At 41.8% G+C, this 25,170-nt stretch overlaps 2 protein-coding genes across 2 annotated transcripts in view; both read right to left on the bottom strand.

The window, feature by feature from the left end:
• Window positions 1-2,423: 2,423 nt before the first annotated feature.
• On the bottom strand, window positions 2,424-10,718 carry LOC142193735 (putative transmembrane protein 244). Its single transcript, XM_075262736.1, has 6 exons — window positions 10,626-10,718; window positions 9,019-9,104; window positions 7,525-7,598; window positions 6,161-6,286; window positions 3,332-3,376; window positions 2,424-2,560 (listed from the first exon to the last, which is right to left on the bottom strand). Exons 1-6 carry the CDS (start codon window positions 10,677-10,679, stop codon window positions 2,469-2,471), a joined length of 477 nt encoding a protein of 158 aa, XP_075118837.1. The 5' UTR covers window positions 10,680-10,718; the 3' UTR covers window positions 2,424-2,468.
• Window positions 10,719-17,839: 7,121 nt separating this feature from the next.
• TANGO6 (transport and golgi organization 6 homolog) overlaps window positions 17,840-25,170 on the bottom strand; it is a 49,510-nt gene continuing 42,179 nt past the window's right edge. Inside the window, exons 17-18 of the mRNA XM_075264480.1 lie at window positions 24,850-24,963; window positions 17,840-18,610 (exon numbers count right to left, since the gene is read on the bottom strand). Coding sequence (XP_075120581.1) covers window positions 18,434-18,610; window positions 24,850-24,963 — 291 coding nt within the window. The 3' untranslated portion in view covers window positions 17,840-18,433. The remainder of the gene's footprint in view (window positions 18,611-24,849; window positions 24,964-25,170) is intronic.

The raw sequence follows: 25,170 nt of genomic DNA, 5'->3' as shown, positions 1-25,170 counted from the left end.
GGGGGGGGGGGGGAGCCGCCAATACAGACCCGGCATCCGCTGTAATAGAGAGGGAGTGTAGACGCCGGCACAGGTGCCTGCGACATTGCTACGCTCCTGCCCTGCATGAAGCCAGCGGTGGCAGGAGCGATGCTGCTATTCCGGAGGGGAGGGGGGGTGGCGGAGGAGTTACAATGACCCTCTGCAGGTTGAACAATGGTCCTGGACAACCAGACAACTGACGCTAGGTTCACACCTGCGTTCAGCACTCCGTTCTGTGCTTTCAGTCTTCTGCAAGCCAGAAGACGCAAAGCACAGACCGGGTGCGGCGGTGAGCGTTTTGCGCTCTCCGCCGCGAAACCGGATTTCTTAATCCGGACACAGAGTACTACATGTCCGACTCTGTGTCCGGATTATAAAACCTGGTTTCGCGGCAGAGAGCACAAAACGCTCACTGCCGCTCACGGCCGGACAGCTTTCTCACCCATTCAAATGAATGGGTGAGAGACTCCTGCAGGTTTCTGTATCCTGCTCTGTTTTATGCAGGAAACGGAAAACTGTACAATGGAGAGGGCAACGCAGATGTGAACGAGCCCTGATGCAGACGTGTATTCAAAGAGAACCTTTCATGTCCTCCGAGATGTGCGGTATTATATACTGCTAGAAAGCTGACTGAATTCAGTGCTGTGCCAACTTTTCCGGTATTCGCCACGATGGAGATATTGGTACAGTTAGTTTCAGCACCAATATCTCTCCACTGTTGGAAAGGTTGAGCCTTCCAGCCTAGCGGCATCACTGGGTGGTAAAAAAAAAAGCCCCTCTGACAGTACAAGGCTATGATAGAGTACAGTCAGGAGGGCGTTCCTCACAGCCCAGGAATAACACTGAACTATAAGGCTGCATTCACATGGAGTAAACGCTGGCGTTTTTTGTGTGTTTTTTGCACATAGCGCCGCGTTTACGCCGCGTAGCGTCGCGTTAACGCCGCGTATACGCCGCGTTAACGCCGGGCAACGCCACCGCTAAATAGCGCGGCGTTAACGCGACGCTACGCGGCGTAAACGCGGCGCTATGTGCAAAAAACACACAAAAAACGCCAGCGTTTACTCCATGTGAATGCAGCCTAAGACTCGCTCTTCTGACAATGGAGATTGCTGCCGAAATTAACCCCTTCCCGCCTATGGCATTTTTTGATTTTCGTTTTTGACTCTCCTCCTTCTAAACCCCATAACTTTTTTTATTTCTCCGCTCCCAGAGCCATATGAGGTCTTAATCCTTGCGGGACAAATTATTCTTCATGATGCCACCATTAATTATTCTATATAATGTACTGGGAAGCTGGGAAAAAATTCAGAATGGGGTGAATTTGAAGAAAAAAATGCATTTCTGCGACATTCTTACGGGCTTCGGATTTACGGTGTTCACTGTGCAGCCAAAATGAAATGTCCCCTGTATTCTGTGTTTCATTACGATTCCAGGGATACAAAATATATATGGTTTTATTTACATTTTGACCCCTTAAAAAAATCCCAAAACTGTTAAAAAAAATTTTTTCTAAAAGTCACCATATTCTGACAGCCGTAACTTTTTTATACATCCGTGTATGGGGATGCATAGGGCGTCTTTTTTTGCGGGGCCGGGTGTACTTTTTAGTTCTACCACTTTCGGGAAATGTTATTGCTTTGATCACTTTTTATTAAAATTTTTATCAGTATCAAAACAATGAAAAAACGGTGGTTTGGCACTTTTGACTATTTTTCCCACTACGGCGTTTACCGTACAGGAAAACTATTTTTATAGATTTGTAGAGCGGGCGATTTCGGACACAGGGATACCTAACATGTATGTGTTTCACAGTATTTAACTACTTTTATATGTGTTCTAGGGAAAGGGGGGTGATATGAATTTTTAATACTTTTTAAAAAAAAAATTATATTTTTTTTTACTTTTATTAGACCCCCTAGGGGTCTTGAACCCCAGGAGGTCTGATCACTAATGCAATGCATTACAATGCTAATGCATTGCAAAAAATCATCATTTCTTTTGCAGGCTGCATAGACCAGCCTGCAAATGAAAGAGGCTGCAGACCGGCCGGGAGCCTTTTCTATTTCATAAAAACCGGACCCTTTGGCTTCTATTGAGTCCGTGTAGCCATCAAAACAAACAGAAAACATGTCAATTCTTTTAACAGAACTGAGCGATCCACCAAAAAAATAGACATGTGAAGAGATACAATTCAATGTCATTGTTTTTAACATCGCTGTGTCAAAGCCGTTCAGAAAACAGTCATCGCATGGCTGTTTATTCTGTGTGAATAAGCCCTTAGGTACAGCACTGTCAAAAAAACATAATACTGCACTAAAAACTCTATAGTGACATTGTACGTCTGTAGAAATGGATATAAAACAGAAGATCCTACTGTTTTTTGTTTAATGATTTATTCACTAGGTATTCCATACATAATATACAGTATATGGACTGTTGTCTCATTAGATTGTTGACATATAGCGTTGATTCACAGTTCTGCACGAGAAGTATGCGAGTGTCTGACCACACATGATCATAAGGAACAATCCACAGCCTGCAAAACAAGAGTAAAGAAATATTCATAAGACAATTTTAATTCAGTATATATAAAAGTATATAGAGTACTTTATATCCTTTGTTTGTACATTGTATGTTAACCTGTGTTAAACTTGCAGATATACAATAAGGATTTGAGAGAAGAAAAGTCCAATTGTTAGAATTATTTCCTCCACAAATTCTAAAACTACAAGGTACGTCCACATTGCAAGCGTACAGGCCTGTACACTCTGCTGGGAGACAAACTCCTAACGTTATAGTTACCTATGATACTAGGAGTCCCTGTCTCCCTACTGCATACTATCTTGTACAGTCATCATTGCAGCAAATTCCGACATGTAGGTTTTTGCTGCCCACTTGAAAAGTCGTCGGACATCTTTGGGAACGGACAGTTAAGGACAGGTACGGACTGAAAGAACGCACCCGATCTCCATTTAAATCAATGCAAAATGTCACGGACACAGCTAGTGTCTGATGCTAATGTCCGCACAAGATTTAGCACAGACATTAGCAGCGGACACTAGCTGTCGGACACTGACGGTAGTGTGAACGCTCCTTACTTGTATAGCGCCAACATATTCTGCAGCACTTTACATTGTAAGACATTTTAAGTCACTGTCCAATATAGGGGTCCAGTAGGTCTTTGGAGTTTGGGATACAATCTCCATTGGGTTGAAGAAATAGAAATAATAATAGTAAATAAATAATATTTTTATTGCATATGAAACAACAATGAATTGTTTTAGCTAAAAAGAAATATCCAGTTTACCTATTTGCAGCCACCATTGCCACATTAAAGGAAATTCTTGTGTAACTGTGGGAATGAGATTGAAATTTAGTTTTATCAGTGAAACTAATGTTAAAGTTTTAGGCAGTGGAACAAATGCTGCAAAGTAATAATGCTGCCAAAAACAGAAGTGGCTGTTCATACAGCAGAAAATAAAGAGGAATTAATCTTCATTTTCTGGCTGCGGTCTCCCTGCTGCAGAATGCGATGCATAGTCCGTAGTGGCTTTCCGACGCTAAGGCTCAGATGAATGGTTCTAAGTCTCGAGTTGTGGTTAAATCAGCTACGGAAACACTGCTGTTTTCCCTATAGATATAATTGAAGTGCAGAAAGTCCGCAGAGGAAAACTCTGAGGACTTTCTGTCAAGAGCACTGTGGGAAAAAGCATGATGCATTTCTGCTGCGGTTTTTCCCATAGCACTTTTTGGCTGCAGCTCATTACGTGAGGCTGAAGCCTTAAAGGCAAAGGCTGGTCGCAACAAATATCAATGTGGTTTAGATTGTTTACATTTTATTAATTGAGAAAAATCTAAACTATTAACATTTCTATTTCTGAAAGTAATCTTACAGAACAGCATTTCTTCCACAACTTCCTACAACATATGCACAGTCCTTTATACACACATCAATATATAGAAATAAGAATTATTACACAAAGGCTCTTTTCACCAATATGGTTCAGTTTTGTGCAGCACTTTTGCATAAGGCCTAAAACAAGCACATGCAGTACCTTGTAGAAGTATTCATACCTATTGAACTTTTTCACATTTTGTCACTTTACAATCACATACTCAGATGTATTTTATTGAGGTTTTAAGTTATAGACCATCACAAAGCAGCAGATAATTGTGACGTGGAAGGAAAATGATTCAGGGTTTCAAAATTTTAATCAAACAAAAATCTGAAAAGTGTGACGTGCAAAAGTATTCATCCCCCTATATCAATACTTTGTAGAGCCACCTTTCACTGCAATTACAGCTACAATTCTTTTGGGGTATATCTCTACCAGCTTTGCACATCTACAGACTGAGATTTTGGCCATTCTTCTTTGCAAAATAGATCAAGCCCAGCCAGATTGGATGGAGCGTCTGTGAACAGCAATTTTCATGTCTTGTCACAGATGCTCAATGGGATTTAGGTCTGGACTTTGACTGGGCCATTCTAATACATGAATATTCTTTGATCCAAACCATTCCACCATAGCTTTGGCTGTATATTTAGGGTCATTTTCTTGCTGGAAGGTGAATCTCCTTCCCAGTCTCAAATCTTTTGCTGCATCCAACAGGTTTTCTTCCAGGATTGCCCTCCACCCATGTTTCCATCACCTCTGATCAGCTTCCTTGTCCCTGCTGAAGAAAAGCATTTCCACAGCATGATGCCACCACCACTATGTTTCATAGTGGGGAGGGTTTGTTCAGGGTGATGAGCAGTGTTACTTTTCCGCCATACATATTGCTTTGCATTTAAGCCAAAAAGTTCAACTTTGGTCTCAACTGATCAGAGCACCTTCTTCCACATGTTTGCTGTGTCCCCTATATGGCTTGTGGAAAACTTGAAATGGCACTTCTACCATACTTTGGTGTGTGCACTTACTCCCTACCCCTCCACTCCTGTCGGGCTTGCATGAGGAATCACCTATCCTGGCACTTATGTCTTTTTTCAATAATGGTTTTATTCCTGCCACTCTTCCATAAAGGCCAGATTTGTGGCGTGAACGACTTATAGTTGTCCTGTGGACAGATTCTCGCACCGGAGCTGTGAATTTCTGTAGGTCCTCCAGATTGACCATGGGCCTCTTGGCTGCTTCTCTGACCAGTGCTCTCCTTCCTCAATATGCCATTTTAGGAAGTTAAGATGGACAGCCATGTCTTGCTAGAATACTTTTGCAATTTTTGATGATGGATTGAACAGTGCTCCTTGGGATGCTCAAAGCGTGGGATATGTTTTTATAATATAACCCTGCATTCTCCACAACTTCAATCTCGACCTGTCGGGTGAGTTCCTTGGTCTTCATGATGCTCTTTGTTCACTAGTGTTCTCTAACAAACCACTGAGGCCTCCACAGAACAGGTGTATTTATACTGAGACTACATTACACACAGCTGGACTTTATTAACTCATTAAGTGACTTCTAAAGGCAATTGATTGCACTGGATTTATTTTAGGTGTATCAGAGTACAGGGGTCTGAATACTTTTGCACCTCACACTTTTCAGATTTTTATTTGACTAAAATATTGAAAACCATGTATCATTTTCATTCCACTTCACAATTATCTGATACTTTGTGTTGGTCTATTACTTAAAATCTCAATAAAATACATTTAAGTTTGTGGTCATAAGATGACAAAATGTGAAAAAGTTTAAGGGATATGAATACTTTTACAAGCTACTGTAAAAGATACATGAGACTATTACAGCTCTATCCATAGTCTCATCTCATCAAGATAAAATATGACTGTGCATAAAGCCCTAGTTATAGGTAAGGAAAATAAGCAATCTATGAGAGATTGCAGTAAATTTATGTTTCTATTTCTTACCTCGAATATGTAGTAAGGCTGCACTTACAGCAGTCACTGACTGTCATCTGATAAATCTGACAATATATGGAAACATTTGCTTACTGCCAGTGTTCCTAAAACAATACTGGCCCTATGGCTAGAATGAAATTCTACCAGCCATGAACTTGGAAACACATTATTCAGATGTAAACAATGGCTGTTAAGTTTTAACAGTGAGAGGAGAATCTCTGCAGCAATAAGATTTAGAAAAGTAAAGAACCACCCCCATCTGTCAATGTATACATCGCTTACCTGCACAGCAGATCAATACATGAACAAAAGTCACTGTAGCAGAATAGTCCCATACCATGGAGCCAACCACAGGCACAAAGAGAAGGCCACTCAAGAAGAAAGTTATCTCTGCAGAAATCACATGCACTAGTGGAAAGAGAAATGTTGTGGTAATTACAGGTAGCAGCTTAAAGAAAACTATGTTAGGCTGAGGCCCCACAGTGCGAAAAAAAATATACTTTTTTTGTTGCAGATTTTATTGCGGTTTTTTGAGCCAACGCCAGGAGTGGATTGAGCAAAACGTAGAAATACAAGACCTTCCTATATATTTTCCACTCCTTTTGTAGTCATTCTTGGCTTTGGCTCAAAAAAACTGAACAAAATCTGCGTTTCTGCAATGTAGGGCCTCAGCCTTAAAGGGGTTTTCTGGGACTTACATACTGATAAACCAGATCAGTGGGGACCAACACCATGCACTCCTGCCTAGCTGTTTGAAGTGGCCCTTCAGATAGTACTGTCTCTACTTCACAGGCCACTGACATCACATTCATTGGTCATATACTGTAGCCTGTTTGCATTTCAGTCCCATTCTAGTGAATAGGGCTGAGCTGTAATAGAAAGTACAGCCACTATGCAGCACATGGTACCGTACTTGGTAAGCAGTAGGGATGAGTGAACAGATTTGGTGAAAACCAGATGCAACCAGAATTTATCAAAAACCTTTGACCGCCTATGAAATACTATTATACTGAGGAGTTTCAAGAGGGAATGTGGCCCAATCACAGGACTTATTGGTAAACCCGGGGTACATCATTTCCATACGCCAAGGTGAGACAAGGTAAGTACAACTGTTTCTTATTTGTACCCACCTACCCTGTCCTCACTTGTTATATACTGAGATTTGAGAAGACTCCAAAGTGTAATAATAGCAGTTCTGGTTTGTGCCCAATACATACAGTCTGAAATGAATCTTGTGAGGTTCACCCATCTCTAGTAAGCAGTAAAGAGGCTGCAGCACTCATTCGCTCGCTGCAGTCACTTCAAACTGCTGATCGTGGGGGTGTGGAACCCTTGCTGATCTATAATTATCGATGACCTATCCTAATAATATTTCTGTAAAATCACTTTAAGCAAAAAAAAAAAAAAAAAAGCCCCAAAGGGCATGGCATTACTGTCTAGTATGGGAAGGTTGGAGGAGATATTTGTCAGCTCATTGAGTCTTTGAGGCCCATGCACACTAAAAATCTGCAACATTCTACAGTGAGGGTGACATGAGTGGGGTTTGTGTTACACACGCATTTTACAGCAGAATTGTTGAAGATGTTGAGGTCGTTCCCGGAGACAAAATATGAAAGTGACATTAGGAATCATGTTGTAATACCCACCTAGATATTGAGAGCTACTTAGAGATGGTGCAATTGCGTGTCTGAATGGTAACATCCAGTCAAAATGTTCTATCCTAAAAATATATGTATAGTTAGAATTAACAGCAGTAATAACTGAGAATGACCAAGCAGCAAGAGTAATATAATTCTTAGTTACTGGGTCAATAGAAACTCACTACTCTATGTAGATTTTATGTTTTTGGTTAACTTACATTATAAGAACAGTCGTCTGATATCACTATAAGGAGCTGCTCCACTTTGTACATAAGATCGTAATGTAAATCTAAGTGTTTGAAGCTCAATATTATCTACTCTGGGTATAATTTTATATTAGCTAGATATTAAGACATCCAACTGCACCTTTATTTTGCTACTTATAATTTATATGTGCCTATAAATCGATATTGATGGACAGCCTTCTTCATGATTTTTATTATTATAGTGCGCTGGCTTCCATGGTGGGGTAATATATGGAACAGACAGTAAACGAAATACTAGCAGAAATGTTAAAGAATATATAGCAACAAGGTGAGATGTAGAGTAGTCTGCAAATGCGCGTGACATAATATGATACTGGATTTGATAGTTCTGAGAAGATGATGAAGGAGAAGATGTTTGATAGGTCCTACACCAGTCCTACCACATACTCTGTTCAATAGTTTGCCTTATTATTATATTTTATACCGCTTTTGCTAAGGGAAACTGTCAGAATTACACAAAATGGAAAACGTAGATTTATAAATGGCTGTCTTTCTAGAATCAAAGGCAGGACAGTCTGTGCTGCTCTCATGTTAATGGATAAGCTCCAAGGTCACTAAGAACCTCATTGTGATTTAAAAATGGACCCAAAATATCACAAAAAGTCATTTTTTTCCCCCATAGCATTATATTGGGAATTAAATATATAAAGCATAGTACAATCTACTGTAAAAAAAAAAGATCCTACAAACCCTTAAGACAATAATTATCCTTAAAGGGGTTGGCCATTTTCAGACCAACATTGACAAACAAATGTACAATAAAAAGATATACAATTTTCCAATATACTTTCTGTATCAATTCCTCAGTTTTCTAGATCTCTGCTTGCCGCCATTCATTCTGTTACTGCCAGTGGATGAAAGTCTGACCATGGTCATGTGATTTACGGTCCATGGTCATGTGATGAGCACACAGGTGCACAGCTGATTACCAGGCAGATGTCTGAATATTGTGCTGTGACTGTAACGAGCTGCACCTGTGTACTCATCACATGACCATGGACCGTAAATCACATGACCATGGTCAGACTTTCATCCACTGGCAGTAACAGAATGAATGACGGCAAGCAGAGATCTAGAAAACTGAGGAATTGATACAGAAAGTATTTTGGGAAATTGTATATCTTTTTATTGTACATTTGGTTTTCAATATTGGTCTGAAAGTGGCCAACCCCTTTAATATGGCAGGAGTATATTCGGCTAAAATTCTAACATTTCAGTTACATGATGTGCGTACCTCATAAATCCTGCAGACACACTGGATGCCATGTAGAACAGGGCGTAGAAGATGAGAATACAGAGGAAAACATGAAAATAGATGTTCTAGGAGAGATGATAAATATTCAGATCTCATAAATAACCTATGCCATCGCATACAACGCTGTAATATTGTAAACCCAGCAAATAATCCTGTACAGACAATTCATCCTCTGTTCCTATAATAGCATGCCTGAAAGAACATTTTAAAAGTGTTTTATCTTTTTTATAACAAATATAAAAACGTATGATCCTAACGGACTGAATAGGACTACACTGGTGGTTACTCAGGCTAGCGAAGAAAGATCTCTATGGATTCTATTGTTAGAGAAGAAAAGCCAAGAGTGAATAATATATGTAGATACATACCACAGACTGCACTCTTTTCAGATATAAGGGTGAATTCACACTGAGTAAACGCTAGCTTATTCTGAACGTAAAACACGTTCAGAATAAGCGGCGTCTAAAGCAGCTCCATTCATTTCTATGGGAGCGGGGATACGAGCGCTCCCCATAGAAATGAATGGGCTGCTTCTTTCACTCCGTGCAGTCCCATTGAAGTGAATGGGGAGTGCCGGCGTATACGGCAAGCTCTGCTCATGCCAGAGCGTACACGCCGGCACTCCCCATTCACTTCAATGGGACTGCACGGAGTGAAAGAAGCAGCCCATTCATTTCTATGGGGAGCGCTCGTATCCCTGCTCCCATAGAAATGAATGGAGCTGCTTTAGACGCCGCTTATTCTGAACGTGTTTTACGTTCAGAATAAGCTAGCGTTTACTCAGTGTGAATGCACCCTAATACTGATATACACAGCTAGCTTAATATGTTCATAAAATGGGTGCTAGATGTATTGACTAGAGATGGACAGAGGTATGCCCTTTTTAGGGTGTATCCAAGCCTCTGTACCAATCTAGTTAGAGATATCTGCCAGATCATCTGCAAATCTAATAGGGCTTTAATACAAAGACTTCCACTGAAACATCATTACACAATATTAAATGTGGCGAAAATCTACTCTGAATTGATACAAACAATATCAGTTGTGCATCTATGGTTTGGTGATCATCTGTTTGCATACGAAAACACAAGGAATTTGTAAATGTAGCCCTGATTTTAGATAGACAACTTTATTATTTTTATTAATATCCAAATATATTAGATTTTAATTAATATTATTAAAGGTTAAGTTTTATTTTATCAATTACTTTGATTTTGTTTTCTATAAATTACACTTGTCATTATTGAAAGTCTTGACCTTTCATATACATTAACCTGTGGATATTACAATCTAGATATCTAAGAAACCGAATAAGACCTTTTAAATGACTTAGAACAAAAGCTCAGTTTTTGGATATGTGAACTGTTGACAAGATATATTGCCAGATAGATTCACCTTATTCATGCATCGTTCTACATCCCAGATACTACTAATATGATACAGTTCTGATCAGAAAACTGACTATGTTCACAGCATTTTTTCCTTCTATGCCTCATCTTTTTTTTCTGTACATATATCCACAAAAAAATCTGTCTACATTTATAGAAACAATGATGAGAAACAATCATTAAAACACATTACTATACCATGCTTCTTTTCTCTAGGCTAATCCCGGCATTCATGACGTGGCCACAAAGCATTCTGGGATATATACTCAAATCCTCTCAAGCTAATGAGAAGCGTCTACGCTATTGCTCATGACTGTGACTTTACATACAGCCACTATAGCTCAGGAGTTTAGTGTGATGGACGTCCTAGCAGTGGAAGATTATGGAAAGATTAGTGACAGCGAAAGAGGAGAGGATGTGTGCACGGAATAAAACAAACCATCACATACACCTCCCAACTATTTCTAACTATTTCTGTATCTCCTGTACAATATAAATGTCCAGGCACCTTGTACCACAACTCAACTGTATACACTATATTCTCTGCTACAAGCAATGATTTCATAATACAACATGCAATGTAGAAACTATGGCTCCATGTTACTGACCACACACATTTGTAATCCAGCCATTTGCTTTATTGGAGAGTGACTTTAACTTTAAAAAAGGGTTAGACATCTCCTTCCTAAACTACAATATAATAGCTAAAGGGCTACTGGTATAAATGTAGAATGTTGATCCGGACATCTGTCTGCCAGCAGGACTCGGGAAGGAATTTTTCAACTAACGCTAACAAGGCTCTCTGTTATTCAGGTCCATAAGGGGAAACATACAATAGAGGGCCAGACCACTACAACAGCAATTACACACAGAGCCCTGTGGATCCCATTGAATATAATAGGGCCAGAGGGTGTTTTGCATTTAGAGACTAAAAGTGAAAGGGGAAAAGTCCTCCATGCAGTACTTTTTTCTCCACCAATCGGTGATCTCTATAATGGAGTCTCCAACAGAAACTCTGACGCAGACGTGAACCCGGCCGGTAAGAGGTTATTGGAGCTGAAACAATACAATGAAATACAAGAGGTTTCAAAATCCAAGAAAAACATGCAATAAACTATGAAACAGAGTAAGACAAGAGACTAGAGATGGAACACCAAGGGAAATATTGTGGGGGATGAGGGGGCTGTCAGAGACCTCATATTAAACAATAGGTGTCAAACATTTACACCCGGGAGCCACAAAAAGTCATTCCTCTCCTCACACGTCCTTAAACCTGGATTCGGTGAGCTCAAGCAGGAGAGTGACTAGAGTTCCTGGCCCCCAGTCCCCTCTTCCATAATCCTATGTTCCCAACCAGGTTGCTCAGCAGACAGATTTCTTTGTTGGCAGAGTGGCGATGATGTCATATTGAGACAGGTCGTTGAGGATCCGCCCCTCCCTCTGTTGGCCCAGATGCATGCTTCTTATCTGGACATTTATCCTGGCTGGAGTACAGTCAACTCATGGCCTTCTTGCAGAAATTCTCTCTATCCCCCTTCTTTCCTCCGCCATGACTGGCCTGAAGTCTGACCTTTCCCATGATGACTCTTCCCTGCGAGCACTCTTGGATCTTTACAGCATTCTTCTCTGGGACGTTACCCCTGAGTCCTCTTGTTATACAGGCCCCTGGGAGTCAGACCTTTACACAAGCCTTTTCCCTGTTGACTGGGAAGGTCCTACCTGCTAACACACAAACTCCCATTGCCTTGCGGTGCGCAAGAAAAGAATTTCAAAATTCTGTCTCGGTGGTACCGATGTCCTGATCTCCTCCATAGAATCTATCCTGTTGTGTCTGACCAGTGTTGGCACTGTAGTTCTGAGAAAGGTACCCTGTATCACATCTGGTGGGAGTGCAATGTTCTCAAGCCTTCTGGGATGCCGTGTTAACTTTATATACTAAGGTGTGTGGTTGCACAATTGCTCCTCCCCAACTGGCCCTTCTCTTCATGGCCAGTTATTCCTGGCAAGTTTTCTGCAGTAAAGAAGAATCTCCTGCAGCACTTTCTTATGGCTGCCAAAACAGTCATTCCCAAGCAATGGCGGAGCTCTAATGCGCCTTCCCTAGTTGAATTTCTACAGGAACTACTCCTAATAAGGAGACTAGAGGTCCTGGTGGCGGAAGACTCTCCTGATCCTTCCAAATTTGACACCCTCTGGCAGCTGTGGGCGGTGTTCCAGGAGTCTGCCGAGTTCTCCTCTTTTTTTCACCTGATTTAGAGTTACTAAGTTATTCTTTTTTCCCTTGCATCTTAGGGAGTTGTCTGGTTGTTCTGTTCCCCCTGTTGTTCCCTTCCTCCTCTTCTCTCTCTCCCATATGTGCCCTCCTGATTGCTGTTACCAATGTGTGTCCCCTTTGTCTGTTTGACTCCAATTTGTTTCGTCCCTTTGTTCTACTCATGAGGTTGTTGATGTATTGTTTTCCAAAGTGTTGGGCGGGGTGCTACTCTAGCCTTTTCTATACTGGTGAGTAGAGATGAGCGAATACCGTTCGATTGAGTAGGTATTCGATCGAATACTAATGTTTTCAATATATTCGATTCCAATCAAATACCACGCTGTAAACGCAGTAAAAATTTGATTCCCAGTTTGATTTCAGAGCTAAACTGCTTGAAGAGTGTGTATACACCTCCAGTATATACACTCATCCTGCAGAAATTTCACAAAAGCCCTTTTTAGGGCTCAAATTCCCTACTACTGGTATACAGTATATACCTGTCCCATTGGTTGAGAAGCAAGCTGTATACTTTCATCCGGTATATACGGTAGTAGATAAATGCTCAATATATCTACCCTCCGTGTATACTTTAAACAAAACCACTTGTATAGTTTGTATACATCAGTTTGTGCACTCACTCATTCTACCTGTCCCATTCGGTGAGAAGCAAGCTGTATACTTTCATCTGGTATATAGGGTAGTAGATAAACGCTCAATATACAGTATCTACCCTCTGTGTATACTTTAAACAAGAACAGTTGTATACATCTCAAAATGCGTATGGTGTGGAAATGCAGCTGGGGAGCAAGGTTGCGGTCAAGCTACAGCGCATCCAATGTCTACTGGTGAGGGGCAGCCAGCATAACGCTTCTCCACAATCCATGGCTTGATGGCTACATTAAGCACGGTGCAAGGTACAAGCTTGACCAGGCCTGAGTACCAGGAACAGGTGTTACAATGGCTATCGGATAATGCTCCCAGGAGCTTTTCCACCAGCCAGTCAGCCACTACCTCCAGTCGTCTTCCTAGCCAAGAGCCTGGCCCTCCTTCCTCCCAACATGCCCAATCTTCCCAGCAGAGTCATCCCACCTTTGCCCCCTCCCAGGAGCAGTTTTTGGGTCCTTTTACTGTCTCTCCCTCTGTTCAACCACTTCCCGAATCCCAAGAGCTACCAGACGACCTTGTGTGTACTGATGCCCAAACACTGGAGCATCCACCATCTCCTGGCGATTTTATGGTTGTGGACCCGCAACCAGCATTTCCCATCCTCAGTGATGATGACGAGACACAGTTGCCATCAGGGCAGGCTGTTGTCATGTGCGGCGTGCAGGAGGAGGAGCAGATTGAGGAACTGTAAGAGGAGGTGGTGGACGACGAGGCGACCGACCCGACCTGGGCAGGGGTGATATCTAGCAGGGAAAGCATTGTAGATGTGTAGGCAAGCGCAGCACCAAAAAAGGTGGCTAGAAGCAGAGGCATGTCCAGAGGCAGAGGACAGCTGCTTCACAGAAGCCAGGCCAGACCCAGCAAGGCCCAAGATGTTCCCTGACCTAGCCACTCAAGATAAATTTCCCTATCGAGGCCAAGTTCCTCGATGATGTGGAGATTTTTCCTCCGTCGTAACATCGTTCCCAGCTGTGAGCTGGAAACGCTGCAGCACTAGCGTGGGGAGACGTTAGCAGGTCGTGCTGAATCTCATCAGCTTGGGCGACAGACAGCACAATGCCTCCGAGGTGAGGGATGCTATCCTCGATGGGACGGTAATGTGGTTTACGCCGCTGCACCTGGGCCCAGGCATGGTCGTGTGTGATAACTGCCAGAACCTGGTAGCGGCTCTGTAGCTTGCCAGCCTCCAACACGTTCCATGTCTGGCCCAAGTTTTCAACTTAGTGGTGCAACAGTTTTTAAAAATTTAACCCAATGTTCACGAGCTACTGGTGAAAGTGCGGCACTTGTGCGCCCACTTTCGTAAGTCTACAGTAGCCGCTGCTAGCCTCAGAACTCTCCAGCAACGCCTACATCTGCTCGAACACTGGCTGTTGTGCGATGTCCCCACTCACTGGAACTCAACGTACCAGATGTTGAGCAGGGTGTGTGAGCAGCAGAGACCCTTGAAAGTTTACCATCTCCAAAACCCAAGGGTTCCTCAAAGTCAGTTCCCACAGTTTCTGCACCATGAGTGGCCATGGATGGCAGACTTATGTGAGATACTACGCGTCTTTGAGGAGTCCACCAAGAGGGTTAGCTGTGACGACGCACTAGTGAGTGTAACCATCCCACTCCTGTGTGTGATGGAAGAATCCCTCATTGCCAACAGGGATAACGCATTGCACGCTGAGGAGTCGGGGATAGAAGACCCATCCCAGCAGGATAGTCAGTGCACACTACTGTCAGTTTCTCAGCCTGTAATGACAGAGGAGGAGGAGGATGAAGTGGCAGATGATATCATTGTCACACACGAGGCTAGCGGGGAAGTTCAGTGCGTCCCATTGCTTCAGCGCAGATGGGGAAAAGGGGAGGAGGAAGAGGAGGAAAAGGAGAGTGACCCTTCTGGTGGGGGCAGCGAAGTCATGCCAAGTAACACTCTGGCACACATGGCTGACTTCATGTTGGGCTGCTTTTCCAGTGACAAACGCATTGTCAAAATCATGGAGCAACCAATACTGGATATTTGCAATCCTTGACCCCTAGTATAAAAATAACATTTCGTCTTTCATTCCGGTAGAGGGAAGGGCCAATCGCATTAATGTTTGCCACAAGCAACTGGTGCAGAATATGATGGAAATGTTTCCATCATCTCTCGCTGGAGGCAGAGAGGAGAGTTCCTCCAAGAGGCTAACAACTGCCATCCGGTCCACACGCACCAGGGGCACACTCTCCAAGGTCTGGGACACGTTATTGGCATCCCTTCGACAAACTACCGCCACTGAGGGGCCTAGTGTCACTAGGAGGGACAAGTATAGGCGCATGTTGTGTGAGTACCTGGCCGACCACAGCCCTGTCCTCTCCAATCCCTCTGCACCCTACACTTATTGGGTGTCGAAGTTAGACTTGTGGCTGTAACTTTACGCCTTGGAGGTACTGTCCTACCCTGCCGCCAGCGTTCTATAGGAAAGGGTCTTCAGCGCAGCCGGTAGCATCATCACCAATAAGCGCAGCCGACAGTGCTGACCAGCTGACTCTGATCAAAATGCATAGCCACTGGATTGACCCATCATTTGCATGTCCACCAGTGTCTAGCACCCCAACATGAAGTTCCATGTGTGTGCTCCAGCTCTCCAGTTCCTCCTCATCATCCTCCTCCACGATCAGCGTTGAAAAATTCTGCTCCTACTAGGCTCATTTTACCCCAAGGGCCTAACACTCTGCTGGTTAAAGGTTCAATTCACCCAAAGGGCCTAACACTCTACTGGTAAAAGGTTCAATTCACCCAAAGGGCCAAAAACTCTGCTGGTTAAAGGCTCAATTCACCCAAAGGGCCAAAAACTCTGCTGGTTAAAGGATCAACTCACCCAAAGGGCCTAACACTCTGATGGTTAAAGGCTCAACTCACCCAAAGGGCCTAATACTCTGCTGGTACAAGGCTCAACTCACCTCAAGTGTCTCAATCTTTGTTGGTAGCTCAGCTCAAGGACCTCTAACTTAATTTGGAAGGGCTCACCTCAAGGGCCAGTAATTTTTGGAGGTCTCACCACATCACACACACATACACAATGACAGTTAAGGGTGGGGGCTGTTGGATTTCCCATTGCCCATGCCATCTGTGGTTATCATGGGCAACGTGATTTAAAGGGGTGTTTAAATGTTTCTTTAGCTTAAAATTTGTCTTTCTGTCGATACGAATGTAGAGGAAAGAAGGTTTCCAAGTATTTTTCCACTTTCATAGAGGTTCTATTGAGTGTGGAAAGTGTCTAGTTGATAGGCCGTGATAGTGGGGTAATACTGGGACTTGGGCGTGTTAGATGCACCCAGGCATGCTTCCCATGCTGTCCCAGTTGCATTCCAGAGGTGTTGGCATCATTTCCTGGGGTGTCATTGTGGACTTGGTGACTCTCCTTAGTCGAATTGTGGTTTCCCCTGAAACGAGCATTTTTTACCCATAGACTATAAAGGGATTCATTATTCGGTTGAATAGTAGAATATTGAGGGTCTACTCAAAACGAATATGGAATATTTGACTACTCGCTCATCTCTACTGGTGAGGCCTGTGTGGCCTTTGCATGATTTGTTTACATTGTTCTTGTTTTTCCTACTGTATTTGAGAAATTTTTAATAAACATTGATTAAACATAATATATTCTTTAATACTGGGCCGATACCAATAAGAATCATTCAAACATTTTTTTTTTTTTATAAAACTGTACAAAATGTAGCCTTCACTCTATTTTACACTGTAAATACACATTTAAACAAAACTGTATTAGAACCACTGATACTGAACCTCTTAGTGATATCCAGCTTATCTACAGACCTTTCAAGCATTAAAAGACACTTGTGGAGCCAGTGAACAAAATTCCCAACTTTTTTTTTCCATAAATTGGGGAACTACACAGAGACTTTTCAACATGCACATGATTGTATAAGATTTTGGTGATAACGTCTATCCTTAGGGAGAGACCACCTTCTCAGGTATGTGGAGACTTATACAGCCATAGTTGCTCCACTGCAAGGGAACATGGGAAGAATATGCAAATCTGTCTCCCAAGATGTAAATAGGGAGACAGTGCCTCTGTTATGCTGCCCTCTATAGCAAGCACCCTGAACAACATGCCCGACTTCCCAGAAGTCTTTACTGCATGATGCGAGGTTATAACCAAATCAATTTCTCAGCTACGGACGGCACCGTTTCTGTCTCTTTGGACTTCATCAGCGCAGCCTAGAGAGAATTGATTTGGTTTAAGTGAGAGGCTGAGAGACAAGATTGTGGGGATAACGTCTATTTGGTTATAACCTCGCATCATGCAGTAAAGACTTCTGGGAAGTCGGGCATGTTGTTCAGGGTGCTTGCTATAGAGGGCAGCATAACAGAGGCACTGTCTCCCTGTTTACATCTTGGGAGACAGATTTGCATATTCTTCCCATGTTCCCTTGCAGTGGAGCAACTATGGCTGTATAAGTCTCCACACACCTGAGAAGGTGGTCTCTCCCTAAGGACAGACGTTATCCCCATAATCTGGTCTCTCAGCCTCTCACTTAAACCAAATCAATTCTTTCTAGGCTGCGCTGATGAAGTCCAAAGAGACAGAAACAGTGCCGTCCGTAGCTAAGAAATTGATTTGGTTATAACCCCGCATTATGCAGTAAAGACTTCTGGGAAAGTCGGGCATGATGTTCAGGGTGCTTGCTATAGAGGGCAGCATAACAGAGGCACTGTCTGCCTATTTACATCTTGGGAGACAGATTTGCATATTCTTCCCATGGTTGTATAAGACATTCATAATTCCCTCCCTACACAGCCAGGTTCTCAGCCTGCATGACTAAATATAGATATAAGTGGAATATTAGAATAATAGTGTTGATAATGTACATGGCTTGCATTACTTGGGCAGTAGGAGCAGAGAACGGTGCTAGACAGAGATCTCCAGAAAGTATTTTTTGTCAGAATACACTGTAGTGGCTTCTGTTCTTGAGGACTTATAATGTGCTGATAAGACAAGGATAGCGATTCATGTAAAAGGATGCCACAAAATTCTACATTTCCCCTATAGGATAAACTGTGCCGAAAATGGTTAGCCTAGGTGTCACAACCCCTTTAAGGTAAAAGCACAATTTTCTTCTCCAGTTTCTGAGGGGGGAAGAGAAATGCTCTCATGATGCTGTCCAACTCTTCCAGTCCCAGTTGTGCGTGAAGTACAGACACAGAGTCTCTCTCACACTGCACCACAAACTTTAACAAGCGGTACAAGTCCAATAGTACGTCACGTAACACCTGGTGGAAAACATAAAAAGAAAGGAAAGTAAACTACAAATGCCATAAATAAAAGGAAATCAGCTTAAGGCTAAGGTCCAACGTAGCGAAACACAGTGAAAGACTGCCGCAGGAAAAACACTGTGAGGCCGGGGCCCCCGTGTTGCTAAAATGCAGAATTTTACATTTCCTCTAAAGTGGATGGGATTCTAGTTAATCCCATCTACACATTGCAGAAAAAAATTCCACAGCAGAAATTTTTATACGTTTGGAAACTAGAAGAAAATTCAGTGGACTTTCTGTAAAAAATGTTATGGAAAAAATTGCAAAGCGTTTGGCTTTGGGGTCTTAGCCTAAAAAAGTTTTTTTTCCACAGCGCTTTTGCTGCGTTTTCTCTACTGTTTTCCTCCCCGTAATAAATCTGTACGGAAACCGCTCAGGATTTAACAGTTAAAATGAACATGCTGGGTTTTCAAAAACACACGCAGCTTATCCACAGCTCTTTTTTATTCCAGCAATGTGTGGATGAGATTAATGGAAAGCTGATTTACTTTGATGGCACTGTAAAACATTACACTGAAACTGGTAAGTAATAGATCTCCACACGTAGATTGTGTTCAAGATAATTTATTGTAGCGAATGAGTGAGTACTTTCGGTCTTTTTTTCGACCTTCCTCAGACTCTACATAGAACATAAAAGAGACACTCCGTCATGAAAAGTTGCAACATGTTATAGCAGCACATGCTGCAAATCAAACAAAAATAAATGAGAAACAACACATTTACAACACAAACAAATCGCGAACATAAAGCCATGTGTTAGTAAAGATGGTTATCCATCAGCAGTGCAGTTAGAGCCTGGATAATAACTGTAGTATATTATGGTCAAGGAAATATAGTCAAATAGCAACAGGAAATGTAACACTCGAATCAGACAGTTATATATATATATATATATATATATATATATATATATATATATATATATATATATAAAGGTAACACTGGTATATAACAATGTAAAGCTGCACGTAGTATCCCATGGATCAAGAGTATAGCAAAGAAAAAAATGGTCACCTGTTAGTTAAGTAGTCCAGTGTGCTAAGAGTTAGCTCAGTCTACCTATTAAATGAAGGTACAATGTATAAGTACAAATGTCCTCATAAATAGAGGAATACAGATGATGATGATGACAATGCTCGTTGTCAGGGGTCCTTACCTCCCGTCCGTCCGGGCCCGCATAGGGTTAATCAAGTGTAGGGGAGAAAAGCAGCAAAAGGTGCAGAGATGCGCAGCAGGGAATTGCCTATGGCGTGGTTGAAGATGCGCGCCATGTCGGCATCCCCGTCCACCCTTAAGAAGGGGAAGCCGGCCTCTTCCCATTGGGCCGGCGCGCGCATGCGTGCAGACGCGTGAACGTGGTGGTTTCCACTGCGCATGCGCGCGTGCCCGGCACATGAAGAGATTGCCGGCAAAGCTAAAAAGTATCAGTACGGGAGGAGCATGCGCACTGGAGAAGTGCAGTGTCGGAGAATAGCGCGTGCGTGTGCGCTTACTATATGAAACCAATGCCGGCAAACATAAAGCAAGGTATTAGAAAAGAGAGTAGAAATGGCATTAAAGACTATAGACAGGGATGAGAGATGGCCAAAAGGATAAAAGTATCAAGTATTAGAAAATAATGGGGAAACAATATAAGGGGATTATGAAAAAGGATAAAAGTAAAGAAAAAAGAAAAATAGGAAAGTATGAAAAAATGGAAAATATACACAATAAACAATAGGAAAAATAAAAAATAAAAAAATGTAAAAAATGATAAAAATTAAACAAAATAGAAATAAAAATAAAAAATAAAAAATTGAATAAAAAAGGGGAAAAAACAAAAATAAAGGATGAATAATGAAAACAAATGAAAAATATAATATAAAGAAAAAGAAAAAATGTTAAAGGATATATTTTCTCATGCGGGCCCAGGCGACAGTCGGGGAGCAGTCCTCAACGAGCCTGTGGAAAGAAGAAAAGATGGATTATCAAGATAATGGGAACGACGTGCAGCAAAATCAAATCAGATGTGTCACAAAAAACAAGTAGATACACCTTAAATAAATGCCTGTACTTCGTATTCACGGTTGAGACCCCTAGGCTCCATCGTTTGGAGCCTATGAATCCAGTACGCCTCTTTTTTCTTTAGCATCAGAATTCTATTACCACCCCGTCGAGGAATGCTCACTTGCTCCAATACCTGAAATCTTAGCTGGGAAATGTTGTGTCCCATTTTGTCAAAGTGTGCCGGTAGGGGGAGTAAAAGGTTACGGCAACGAATGTTTGACTTATGTTGCTTGATGCGGTCTCGCACACGTTGGGTAGTTTCCCCAACGTATGCGAGACCGCACGGGCACTTTATCAAGTAGATAACAAAACTTGAATTGCATGTAAAGTAATCCCTGGATAATATGGTTTCCCCTGTTTGCGGGTGATAGATCTTTTCCCCTTTTAGCACGTTAGAGCACTGATGGCAACACAAACACGGAAAGGTGCCTTGTTACAGACGCCCACAGAACCTTAAAGATAGATTAGTACGAGCCGATCTAGGTTCTGAGGTTAAGGTGTCACGCCAATCATTTCTCAGTACCCCACGGAAAGGCACCTTTCCGTGTTTGTGTTGCCATCAGTGCTCTAACGTGCTAAAAGGGGAAAAGATCTATCACCCGCAAACAGGGGAAACCATATTATCCAGGGATTACTTTACATGCAATTCAAGTTTTGTTATCTACTTGATAAAGTGCCCGTGCGGTCTCGCATACGTTGGGGAAACTACCCAACATGTGCGAGACCGCATCAAGCAACATAAGTCAAACATTCGTTGCCGTAACCTTTTACTCCCTCTACCGGCACACTTTGACAAAATGGGACACAACATTTCCCAGCTAAGATTTCAGGTATTGGAGCAAGTGAGCATTCCTCGACGGGGTGGTAATAGAATTCTGATGCTAAAGAAAAAAGAGGCGTACTGGATTCATAGGCTCCAAACGATGGAGCCTAGGGGTCTCAACCGCGAATACGAAGTACAGGCATTTATTTAAGGTGTATCTACTTGTTTTTTGTGACACATCTGATTTGATTTTGCTGCACGTCGTTCCGATTATCTTGATAATCCATCTTTTCTTCTTTCCACAGGCTCGTTGAGGACTGCTCCCCGACTGTCGCCTGGGCCCGCATGAGAAAATATATCCTTTAACATCTTTTCTTTTTCTTTATATTATATTTTTCACTTGTTTTCATTATTCATCCTTTATTTTTGTTTTTTCCCCTTTTTTATTCAATTTTTTATATTTATTTCTATTTTGTTTAATTTTTATCATTTTTTACATTTTTTTATTTTTTATTTTTCCTATTGTTTATTGTGTATATTTTCCATTTTTTCATACTTTCCTATTTTTCTTTTTTCTTTACTTTTATCCTTTTTCATAATCCCCTTATATTGTTTCCCCTTTATTTTCTAATACTTGATACTTTTATCCTTTTGGCCATCTCTCATCCCTGTCTATAGTCTTTAATGCCATTTCTACTCTCTTTTCTAATACCTTGCTTTATGTTTGCCGGCATTGGTTTCATATAGTAAGCGCACACGCACGCGCTATTCTCCGACACTGCACTTCTCCAGTGCGCATGCTCCTCCCGTACTGATACTTTTTAGCTTTGCCGGCAATCTCTTCATGTGCCGGGCACGCGCGCATGCGCAGTGGAAACCACCACGTTCACGCGTCTGCACGCATGCGCGCCGGCCCAATGGGAAGAGGCCGGCTTCCCCTTCTTAAGGGCGGACGGGGATGCCGACATGGCGCGCATCTTCAACCACGCCATAGGCAATTCCCTGCTGCGCATCTCTGCACCTTTTGCTGCTTTTCTCCCCTACACTTGATTAACCCTATGCGGGCCCGGACGGACGGGAGGTAAGGACCCCTGACAACGAGCATTGTCATCATCATCATCTGTATTCCTCTATTTATGAGGACATTTGTACTTATACATTGTACCTTCATTTAATAGGTAGACTGAGCTAACGCTTAGCACACTGGACTACTTAACTAACAGGTGACCATTTTTTTCTTTGCTATACTCTTGATCCATGGGATACTACGTGCAGCTTTACATTGTTATATACCAGTGTTACCTTTATATATATATATATATATATATATATATATATATATATATATATATAAAACTGTCTGATTCGAGTGTTACATTTCCTGTTGCTATTCGACTATATTTCCTTGACCATAATATACTACAGTTATTATCCAGGCTCTAACTGCACTGCTGATGGATAACCATCTTTACTAACACATGGCTTTATGTTCGCGATTTGTTTGTGTTGTAAATGTGTTGTTTCTCATTTATTTTTGTTTGATTTGCAGCATGTGCTGCTATAACATGTTGCAACTTTTCATGACGGAATGTCTCTTTTATGTTCTATGTAGAGTCTGAGGAAGGTCGAAAAAAAGACCGAAAGTACTCACTCATTCGCTACAATAAATTATCTTGAACACAATCTACGTGTGGAGATCTATTACTTACCAGTTTTGACGGGGCGGGACCCTATCTCCACCAACGGGACAGCAACTGTATCCCTAATCCAACATTACACTGAAACATTACACTTAGCCTGAAGGGGTTTTCTAGCAAAAACAAAATATGATTAAAAGTATCGAGCAGGCTGTAAATAAAAAAGTCATAGTAAACCCTTACAGCTCCCACGCCGCTCCAGTGCCAATGCTGTTTGACTCCCACCTTTCTTTACTTTCTGATATCCTGATACACACAGGAAACGCCTGAAGATGCCGGAAAAGCTAATCACTGGCTAAGATGGGGGTCTAATCACTAATGCAATGCATTAGACTGTATTGCAAAATACTGCCATTTGTATGACACACTGCATAAAGCGTCGGACCCAGTTCTCGCTGTGGTTGCTGGTGATCCCTGGCTCAGGGTCTCTGCTGTATAATACCCGACGACATATTTAAATTTCTGATATTCACAAACTATTACAGCAGATATTGGGAAAGAGTTAAAAGAAACAGTTTATATCTGTACTAAAATCATTGTAGTACTCTATTAAAATGACATGAGGATCGCTGTTGGATGTTGATTCATAAAAGTTCCATTGAGTGCTCTGGTTTTTCTACTGGGCCTTAAGACAACTTCCATTCGATATGCACAATACAAACTGCATCAATATATGTGGATGGCATCGTTTTTAAATGGCAAAAATGGAGGTCATTGGCAGTGTTGACACTATTATGCTTCATGAAAAAATCAACACTATTATCTCCGATGCTGGGCAACATATTGATATGGTCTGGTTTCCTTGGGTTGATAGGTCCAGTGTCTCAGGTCATATTGGCTCCAGCTTTGACACCCTACTAGGTGCATTTGTTCTGTTTTCCCTCAGGCAGGGTCTTCCCTCCAGCTCACCCCCCTTCGACCTATGAACTTTGGCGTTGTAATTCCCCTTCGCTATCCCTTTATGTTTGATGCTGGTTATGTTCCTATTTATCCCTTGTACTTATAAGCTCTAGCATTTTAGATTACATTATATCTTTCCTGTATTATATGTACAATTTATACTAATGTCGTGGGCAACACAGTGGCTCAGTGGTTAGCACTGCAGCCTTGCAGCACTGGGGTCCTGGGTTCAAATCCCTCCAGGAACAACATCTGGAAGGAGTTTGTATGTTCTCCCCGTGCCTGTGTGGATTTCCTCCCATTCTACAAACACATACTGATAGGAAAAAGAAAAAAAAAGTACATTGTGAGCCATATATGGGGCTTACATTAAAAAATAATTATACTAATGTCATTTTACTCCCTGCGCACTGTATTGTTTGCCTTTATTCAATAAATACTTTTTAAACTAAAAAGACATGAGACAAAGCTTTATTTGACTTCTCATAAGTCACTGGTTCATGGTAAGCTGAAGGATTTAATAAATTACTTTCTTTCCTTGTAATAAGGCTGCTATTTGTTGTGCTATTGGATTATTATAAATCATTCAGAATACACGTGTTTGGCCCGGCTGTCACTAGAACCTGATCTGCTACTATGACAACTGATCAGAAAGCGTGGCTGCCAAATTTTAACAGAATACCCAGACTGCAATTGGTGAGAACATAATCCCTACACAGAGATAGACATTCATCTATAGTGTATCTCTAGGGAAATGGCACATTTAAGGCCCTAATTTACAACACATTTACCTCTGTTGTCCTCTCACTGAGCCCTTGTAGAAGTAAGACAATCACATGAATGGCCGCTCTTCTTACTTGGGCCTCTGGGTCAGTGTGAACCACAGCTGATAAACAGGAGGTCACCTTTAAAGAAAAAGGAAATGAAACAACCACATTAGAGATGTAATCTGACATTTGTTAAAGATGCCATTTGGGGTAAGAGGAAAAGAAAAAAAAAAGGATCTCATTTTCTCAAGAAACAGTAACATTTTTTGCCCTTGGGCTTTGTCTGATGCTATGGTGCATCGCTATTTCAGCATCTGAGCTGCAATACCAGACATAACTTTAGGA

This window comes from Leptodactylus fuscus, chromosome 2 (assembly GCF_031893055.1).
Source record: "Leptodactylus fuscus isolate aLepFus1 chromosome 2, aLepFus1.hap2, whole genome shotgun sequence".
Taxonomy (NCBI): domain Eukaryota; kingdom Metazoa; phylum Chordata; class Amphibia; order Anura; family Leptodactylidae; genus Leptodactylus; species Leptodactylus fuscus.
Note: the sequence above shows the minus strand (reverse complement) of the source record. Positions and strands in the feature narration are given on the sequence as shown.